The sequence below is a fragment of the Nerophis ophidion genome, linkage group LG01 (assembly GCF_033978795.1).
Source record: "Nerophis ophidion isolate RoL-2023_Sa linkage group LG01, RoL_Noph_v1.0, whole genome shotgun sequence".
Classification (NCBI taxonomy): Eukaryota; Metazoa; Chordata; class Actinopteri; order Syngnathiformes; family Syngnathidae; genus Nerophis; species Nerophis ophidion.
Window position 1 is genome coordinate 62,139,725 of NC_084611.1, and position 10,148 is coordinate 62,149,872.

General features: G+C 36.4%; 1 protein-coding gene across 1 annotated transcript; it reads right to left on the minus strand.

Annotated features, from left to right (window-relative positions):
* Positions 1-258: 258 nt before the first annotated feature.
* On the minus strand, positions 259-4,867 carry LOC133557832 (uncharacterized protein K02A2.6-like). The gene has a single exon (XM_061908675.1). It carries the CDS (start codon positions 4,598-4,600, stop codon positions 620-622), a length of 3,981 nt encoding a protein of 1,326 aa, XP_061764659.1. The 5' UTR covers positions 4,601-4,867; the 3' UTR covers positions 259-619.
* Between the last annotated feature and the right edge of the window lie 5,281 nt (positions 4,868-10,148).

Here is a 10,148-nt window from a genome sequence, read left to right on the forward strand (position 1 = left end):
AAAACTCCAAAAGATGCATTATTTCAGGCATTATTAGCCATTTTTCATGTGTGGTGTAGGAGTTATGTTTAAATAACTGTCATATTGTGTGTTACAGTATACAGTCATATTCAGTAAAACCTAATTTTTGTATTTGCAAACCATAGAAAAACAACTGTATCTTGGAAAACTCACATGTATTCAATATCACAGGCATTTTTAGACATTTTGCACATTTGGATTAGGAATTGTTATGTATTCAAATAACGAGGTAGCACACACGTTTAGTAACTTTTATATATATGACTTGGGAGTAGCAGTAGCATACACTCTAGAGAGGGATCATCAACACTCAATGTACAGCACTTGGTGAGCATGCTAAATAGACACAACTCAACTACGGCAAGTCAGTCAGGACAAACAACGCTGAGTCAGCATGCACATTAATACACCACATCACCTCCCCCCATAGATCAAAGGCAATGCAAAATCAGTACACACTTTCAATACGGCAACATTCAATTCTTCAATTCTGTAATAAACAAACACAAAAATGTCACAGATGCTATGCCAGATAGTGCATTTAAACTCAAATTCAACCCTCTTTAATAACAAATGAAAAACTCCCTTATGAAAAGAATCAGTCCCTGTAACGCTGAGGTCGCCTGATAGTACGCTCTGAGCGTCTCAAAGTCACTGTCTCTGGGTCAGGCAGCACTGGCGGTTCCAACTCAAACGCTGGTGGTTCAGGTTCTTCGGAGTCCGTTCCACAGAGGTCACTCGCCTGCTCAGCTGACGCAGTTTCACCTCCAGGCTCTGAATCTGGAGGGTCAGGAAGGTAGCGAGGTCTCAGCTGATCTCCGTGACGCCGGTACACTTGGTCTGGTGTCTGGCCTTGCACTCGGTATGACACTGGACCAGTCTGTTGTGTCACTACCCCAGGAATCCATTTGGGTTTCTCTCCTGCAGTGTTGCGCAGATACACAGAGTCATTTACATCAAACTGTCTCTCGGCAGCCTGACTGTCATGTTTCTCCTTCTGCTGATACTGTCTCTTTCTGACTCGTTCGGTGATGCTTGGTTTCAGGAAGTCCAAACGTGTTCGTACATGTCTTTTCAGGAACAAGTCCGCTGGTGACTCTCCAGTTGTGCTGTGGGGAGTGGTGCGATAGCGCAGCAGGATGTGTGATATCTTGTCCTCAACACTCAGGTTCTGTCCAACAAGTTTTTTCATGTCTGCTTTGAAAATAGCAACATATTTTTCAGCCAGTCCATTTGTAGCTGGATGTCTCGGCGCACCGGTCGTGTGAAGGACTCCATTCCTCTTTATGAACTGCTGAAACTCATCCGATGTGAACGTTGTCGCATTGTCTGTGACAATTTGTTCCGGCACACCGAATGATGCGAACAGTCTCTTAAGTCGTGTAATGGTTGCAGTAGAAGTGATTTGTGCCATTTTGTAAACCTCCAACCACTTAGAGTATGCATCAACCACAATCATGAACATGTGACCTAAGAATGGGCCTGCAAAGTCAATGTGTAGTCTTTTCCAAACCTCTCCAGGAAATTCCCAGGGATGCAGCGGGACTTGGCGTGGCGTGCGCTGTTCCAGCTGGCAGGTCTCACACTGCTTGCAGACTCTCTCAGCATCCATATCTACATTTGGCCACCAGACATATTGTCGTGCAATTGTTTTCATCTTTACAATGCCAGGGTGTCCGTCGTGGATCTCTTTTAGCACTGCACCTCTCATTTTTGCAGGTACTATTACTCTTGTTCCCCATAGAACACACCCCTGTTCGACAGATAGCTCATCTCTCTTTCTGTAGTACACCCTCAGTTCATCTGGTATTTCTTTTGGCCATCCTTCCATGATGTACCTGTGCAGTTTTGAAAGCTCTGTGTCCTTTCGTGTAGCCTTGGAAATTTGTTTTGCACTCAACGGTGCCTCCTCAAGGTGCTCATATAACAGTGCATTTATGCAAGCTGTCATTGTCTCTGTACCTGTATCTTTCGTCTCAGGCAGCGGAACACGAGACAACCCGTCTGCATTGCCGTGCTCCTCTGACCTGCGGTATGTCATGTGGTAATCATACGCAGACAGTATGATGGCCCATCTCTGTATGCGCGCTGCTGCCATTGTAGGAAGTCCCTTACGTTCTCCAAACAGCGCGAGCAGGGGCTTGTGGTCGGATATTAAATCAAACTTGCGCCCCCACAGATATTGATGGAACTTCTTCACACCAAACACCAGGCTCAATGCCTCTTTTTCTATCTGTGAATAGTTTTTCTCTGCCGGAGAGAGCGTGCGGGAAGCATAGGCTATTGGATGTTCATGCCCGTCTGGTGTTGTGTGCTGTATCACTGCTCCGATTCCATAAGCAGAAGCATCACATGCAAGCGAAAGCGGCAGACGTGGATCATAGTGAACCAGCACTTTGTCACTGGTCAAGAGCTCCTTGCATTTGCCAAAAGCACTCTGCTCCGTCTCGCGCCATCTCCATTTAACTTTGTCTTTCAGTAGCTTGTAAAGTGGGGCCAAAATTGTGCTTTGCTGAGGCACAAAACGTCCATAGTAGTTAACTAGGCCCAGGAAAGCTCTGAGCTCTTTGACATTTCTGGGTGCCGGAGCATCATGTATGGCTATGACCTTATTTTTGGATGGGTAGACGCCTTTCCCGTCCAGCACATGTCCCAGATATTCAATCTGTGTCTTGCCGAAGTCACACTTTGACTTTTTCAATCTCATGCCGTTCTCTTGCAGTCTCTGTAAAACCTTGTCCAGGTTCACGAGATGCTGGGCTTCATCTCGGCCCATAATCAATAAATCATCTAGATAAATTACTACATCAAGATCTTTCAACAGGTTCTCCATAATGCGTTGAAAAATGCTAACAGCAGAAGTGACACCGAAACAAAGTCTATTGTACACAAACAGTCCTTTATGAGTATTCACTGTTGTATACTTTTTTGACTCTTCATCCAGGAGTACTTGTTGATAGGCTGCTGCTAGATCTATTTTAGAAAATATTTTTCCTCCACATAGTGCTGCTAACACCTCCTCAATTCTTGGTAGGGGGTACGTTTCAGCGTTTGTAGCCAAGTTAACAGTTACCTTGTAGTCGCCACACAAGCGAAGTCCTCCATCCCGCTTAAGCACTGGAACCACTGGAGCAGCCCAGTCACTGTGTTTCACTGGACTGATGACACCCTCCTTTTCTAGGCGCTGCAGCTCCTTTTCAACTTTTTCTTTCATGGCGAATGGCAGGACGCGGGCTTTGTGGAACTTTGGAACTGCATCAGGCTTTACAGAAATTGTGGCTTTAATGTCCTTTAATGTTCCAAGCTCATCCTTGAATACCTCATCATATTTAGCCAGCACTTCTTGAATCAATTTGGGCTTTTGTGCTGATGTTAAATTTTCAGCAACTGTGTTGATTGCGGCTGCTTTAATCATTTTCCAGTTTAGCTTGATCTCATCTAGCCATTCTCTCCCACACAGTGAAGGACCCTCAACTCCCACAACTATCAGTGGTAGGCTAGCAGTCTGATTTTCATAAGCCACTTTTGCCATAAACTGGCCTTTAACAGGAATTGGCTCCCCTGAGTAGCCCTTTAGCTTTACGCGGCTGTCCACTAGTGGCATATGTGAGAATGACTGCTCATAGACATCTTCTGAGATTATACTCATTCCTGATCCTGTGTCTATTTCCATCAGGACTTTCTTTCCATTTACATCAAAAATGGCCTTGTATGGCTGTCGGCCTGCACCATTTGTGCTGAAAACAGTCAAAATATCACCAACATCATCTTCATTTTTGTCAGTTTGCACATAGCCTGTCCTTCTCTCCTCTCTTCGCTCACTGCTTTTCTTCCCCTTTTTATCATATTTATTTTCACGTGCTGGGCCTCCAGATCTACATGCTTTCTGTATGTGCCCTATTTTATCACATTTATGACACTTTGCATTCTTGTAGTAACAGTCACTTGCATTATGATTCTTGCCTTTGCATCTGTAGCATGTCTCTTGTTTTGAAGGCGAGCGCCGTCTTTGCCTCTCCTTTACCTTGTGAACAGCTGAAGTGACGTCATCACCCTTCCTCAACTGCTGTGCGTCGCGGTGGGCCGTCTCCATGTTGACAGCCAGCTCCACAGCTCTTGCAAAAGTCAGTCTGTCCTCCGAGAGCAACTTGCGTTGACATGCCTCAGAACTGACCCCGCTGACAAAGCCATCACGCAGAGCCTCATCCAGTCTGTCACCAAAATCACACTTTGCAGCTAATTGACGCAGCTCAGCGGCATATTCCGTAACCGTCTGGTTGCTTTTCTGAACACACTTGCGGTACCTGAAGCGTTCGGCAATAACCAACGGCTTTGGCTCATAATAGTCTTTCAGAGTGTCCACAATCTGGTCAAATGTTTTGTTTTTGGGCAAATCAGGCTGAACCAAATTGCGAAGAAGTCCATATGTCACTGCTCCCACTGAACTCAACAACAATGGGACCCTCTTTTCATCATCGACATCATGGGCTTCAAACAGCAACTCCATGCGCTCAATGTAGGCTGACCATGATTCAATCTCAGGTTTAAACTCGTCTGGTCGCTGAGAAAAGTATGCCATCTTCACTTCCAAAAAAAAACAAAACTGCAAGGAACACTCATAAACCGATTATCCTCGTCGCCAATATGTTATGTATTCAAATAACGAGGTAGCACACACGTTTAGTAACTTTTATATATATGACTTGGGAGTAGCAGTAGCATACACTCTAGAGAGGGATCATCAACACTCAATGTACAGCACTTGGTGAGCATGCTAAATAGACACAACTCAACTACGGCAAGTCAGTCAGGACAAACAACGCTGAGTCAGCATGCACATTAATACACCACAGGAATTATGTTGGAATACATTTTTATTGCTTTTTTCGCATTAGCTCAGGATTCTAAGTACATTACTGTCAAATTGAGTAAAACATTACTTTTTGTTTTTGCAAACCCTACCAAATGTTTTTTTTTTCAGGAAAACTCTCAAAGATGCATTCCTTCAGGCATTATTAGACATGTTGCATGTATATTTTTGGAGTTATGTTTAAAAAACTAACATTTTGAGTTTGACCAATATGAGGCCAGTAAAACCTGATTTTTGTATTAATGAACCTTTCCAAAATACCTGATTCCGGTAAAACTTACATAAATTCAATATTACAGGCTTTTTTAGACACATTTCATGTTTGGTTTTGGAGTTATGATTATAAATCTTTCATATTTAGTATGACAGTTATACTGTTATATTGAATAAAAAACTAACTTGTGTCTTTGTGAACCTCACAAAAGATCATTTTTGTAGTACAACTAACAAAAATACATATCTCTAGGCATTATTAGCCATTTTGCATGTGTTGTTTAGAAGTTATGTTTGAATACATTTGTATTGCTTTTTTCGCATTATCTCAGGATTTTAAGACTATTATAGTCATATTGAGTAAAAAAATACTTTTTGCATTTGCAAGATTTAAAAAAGCATATGTTTCGAATAAAACTCCAAAAGATGCATTATTTCAGGCATTATTAGCCATTTTTCATGTGTGGTGTAGGAGTTATGTTTAAATAACTGTCATATTGAGTGTTACAATATACAGTCATATTGAGTAAAACCTAATTTTTGTATTTGCAAACCATAGAAAAACAACTGTACCTAGTAAAACTCACATGTATTCAATATTACAGGCATTTTTAGACAATTTGTACGTTTGGATTAGGAATCATGTTGGAATACATTTTTATTGCTTTTTTCGCATTATCTCAGGACTGTAAGACTTTTATAGTCATATTGAGTAAAAAACTCCTTTTTGCATTTGCAAGATTTAAAAAAGCATATGTTTCGAATAAAACTCCAAAAGATGCATTATTTCAGGCATTATTAGCCATTTTTCATGTGTGGTGTAGGAGTTATGTTTAAATAACTGTCATATTGTGTGTTACAGTATACAGTCATATTCAGTAAAACCTAATTTTTGTATTTGCAAACCATAGAAAAACAACTGTATCTTGGAAAACTCACATGTATTCAATATCACAGGCATTTTTAGACATTTTGCACATTTGGATTAGGAATTATGTTGGAATACATTTTTATTGCTTTTTTCGCATTATCTCAGGATTCTAAGTACATTACTGTCAAATTGAGTAAAACATTACTTTTTGTTTTTGCAAACCCTACCAAATGTTTTTTTTTTCAGGAAAACTCTCAAAGATGCATTCCTTCAGGCATTATTAGACATGTTGCATGTATATTTTTGGAGTTATGTTTAAAAAACTGACATTTTGAGTTTGACCAATATGAGGCCAGTAAAACCTGATTTTTGTATTAATGAACCTTTCCAAAATACCTGATTCCGGTAAAACTTACATAAATTCAATATTACAGGCTTTTTAAGACACATTTCATGTTTGGTTTTGGAGTTATGATTATAAATCTTTCATATTTAGTATGACAGTTATACTGTTATATTGAATAAAAAACTAACTTGTGTCTTTGTGAACCTCACAAAAGATCATTTTTGTAGTACAACTAACAAAAATACATATCTCTAGGCATTATTAGCCATTTTGCATGTGTTGTTTAGAAGTTATGTTTGAATACATTTGTATTGCTTTTTTCGCATTATCTCAGGATTGTAAGACTATTATAGTCATATTGAGTAAAAAAATACTTTTTGCATTTGCAAGATTTAAAAAAGCATATGTTTCGAATAAAACTCCAAAAGATGCATTATTTCAGGCATTATTAGCCATTTTTCATGTGTGGTGTAGGAGTTATGTTAAAATAACTCTTATATTGAGTGTTACAATATACAGTCATATTGAGTAAAACCAAATATTTATATTTGCAAACCATAGAAAAACAACTGTACCTAGTAAAACTCACATGTATTCAATATTACAGGCATTTTTAGACAATTTGTACGTTTGGATTAGGAATCATGTTGGAATACATTTTTATTGCTTTTTTCGCATTATCTCAGGACTGTAAGACTTTTATAGTCATATTGAGTAAAAAACTCCTTTTTGCATTTGCAAGATTTAAAAAAGCATATGTATCGAATAAAACTCCAAAAGATGCATTATTTCAGGCATTATTAGCCATTTTTCATGTGTGGTGTAGGAGTTATGTTTAAATAACTGTCATATTGTGTGTTACAGTATACAGTCATATTCAGTAAAACCTAATTTTTGTATTTGCAAACCATAGAAAAACAACTGTATCTTGGAAAACTCACATGTATTCAATATCACAGGCATTTTTAGACATTTTGCACATTTGGATTAGGAATTATGTTGGAATACATTTTTATTGCTTTTTTCGCATTATCTCAGGATTCTAAGTACATTACTGTCAAATTGAGTAAAAAATTACTTTTTGTTTTTGCAAACCCTACCAAATGTTTTTTTTTCAGGAAAACTCTCTAAGATGCTATTTTTCAGGCATTATTAGACATTTTGCATGTATATTTTTGGAGTTATGTTTAAAAAACTGACATTTTGAGTTTGACCAATATGAGGCCAGTAAAACCTGATTTTTGTATTAATGAACCTTTCCAAAATACCTGATTCCGGTAAAACTTACATAAATTCAATATTACAGGCTTTTTTAGACACATTTCATGTTTGGTTTTGGAGTTATGATTATAAATCTTTCATATTTAGTATGACAGTTATACTGTTATATTGAATAAAAAACTAACTTGTGTCTTTGTGAACCTCACAAAAGATCATTTTTGTAGTACAACTAACAAAAATACATATCTCTAGGCATTATTAGCCATTTTGCATGTGTTGTTTAGAAGTTATGTTTGAATACATTTGTATTGCTTTTTTCGAATTATCTCAGGATTGTAAGACCCTTATAGTCATATTGAGTAAAAAAATACTTTTTGCATTTGCAAGATTTAAAAAAGCATATGTTTCGAATAAAACTCCAAAAGATGCATTATTTCAGGCATTATTAGCCATTTTTCATGTGTGGTGTAGGAGTTATGTTTAAATAACTGTCATATTGAGTGTTACAATATACAGTCATATTGAGTAAAACCTAATTTTTGTATTTGCAAACCATAGAAAAACAACTGTACCTAGTAAAACTCACATGTATTCAATATTACAGGCATTTTTAGACAATTTGTACGTTTGGATTAGGAATCATGTTGGAATACATTTTTATTGCTTTTTTCGCATTATCTCAGGACTGTAAGACTTTTATAGTCATATTGAGTAAAAAACTCCTTTTTGCATTTGCAAGATTTAAAAAAGCATATGTTTCGAATAAAACTCCAAAAGATGCACTATTTCAGGCATTATTAGCCATTTTTCATGTGTGGTGTAGGAGTTATGTTTAAATAACTGTCATATTGTGTGTTACAGTATACAGTCATATTCAGTAAAACCTAATTTTTGTATTTGCAAACCATAGAAAAACAACTGTATCTTGGGAAACTCACATGTATTCAATATCACAGGCATTTTTAGACATTTTGCACATTTGGATTAGGAATTATGTTGGAATACATTTTTATTGTTTTTTTCGCATTATCTCAGGATTCGAAGTACATTACTGTCAAATTGAGTAAAACATTACTTTTTGTTTTTGCAAACCCTACCAAACGTTTTTTTTTCAGGAAAACTCTCTAAGATGCTATTTTTCAGGCATTATTAGACATGTTGTATGTTTATTTTTGGAGTTATGTTTAAAAAACTGACATTTTGAGTTTGACCAATATGAGGCCAGTAAAACCTGATTTTTGTATTTGTGAACCTTTTCAAAATACCTGATTCCGGTAAAACTCACATAAATTCAATATTACAGGCTTTTTTAGACACATTTCATGTTTGGTTTTGGAGTTATGATTATAAACCTTTCATATTTAGTATGACAGTTATACTGTTATATTGAATAAAAAACTAACTTGTGTCTTTGTGAACCTCACAAAAGATCATTTTTGTAGTACAACTAACAAAAATACATATCTCTAGGCATTATTAGCCATTTTGCATGTGTTGTTTAGAAGTTATGTTTGAATACATTTTTATTGCTTTTTCCGCATTATCTCAGGATTGTAAGACTATTATAGTCATATTGAGTAAAAAAATACTTTTTGCAATTGCAAGATTTAAAGAAGCATATGTTTCGAATAAAACTCCAAAAGATGCATTATTTCAGGCATTATTAGCCATTTTTCATGTGTGGTGTAGGAGTTATGTTTAAATAACTGTCATATTGAGTGTTACAATATACAGTTATATTGAGTAAAACCTCATTTTTTTATTTGCAAACCATAGAAAAACAACTGTATCTAGTAAAACTCACAAGTATTCAATATTACAGGCATTTTTAGACAATTTGTACGTTTGGATTAGGAATCATGTTGGAATACATTTTTATTGCTTTTTTCGCATTATCTCAGGATTCTAAGTACATTACTGTCAAATTGAGTAAAACACTACCTTTTTGTTTTTGCAAACCCTACCAAATGTTTTTTTTTTCAGGAAAACTCTCTAAGATGCTATTTTTCAGGCATTATTAGACATTTTGCATGTATATTTTTGGATTTATGTTTAAAAAAACTGACATTTTGAGTTTGACCAATATGAGGCCAATAAAACCTGATTTTTGTATTTGTGAACCTTTCCAAAATACCTGATTCCGGTAAAACTTACATAAATTCAATATTACAGGCTTTTTTAGACACATTTCATGTTTGGTTTTGGAGTTATGATTATAAACCTTTCATATTTAGTATGACAGTTATACTGTTATATTGAATAATAAACTAACTTGTGTTTTTGTGAACCTCACATCAAATCATTTTCTAGTACAACTAACACAAATACATATCTCTAGGGATTATTATTCCTTTTGCATGTGTTCTTTAGAAGTTATGTTTGAATACATTTTTATTGCTTTTTTCGCATTATCTCAGGATTCTAAGAACATTATAGTCATATTGAGTAAAAATCTACTTTTTGCATTTGCAAGATTTAAAAAAGCATATGTTTCGAGTAAAACTCCCAAAGATGCATTATATTAGGCATTATTAGCCATTTTTCATGTGTGGTGTAGGAGTTATGTTTAAATAATTGTCATATTGAGTGTTACAGTATACAGTCAT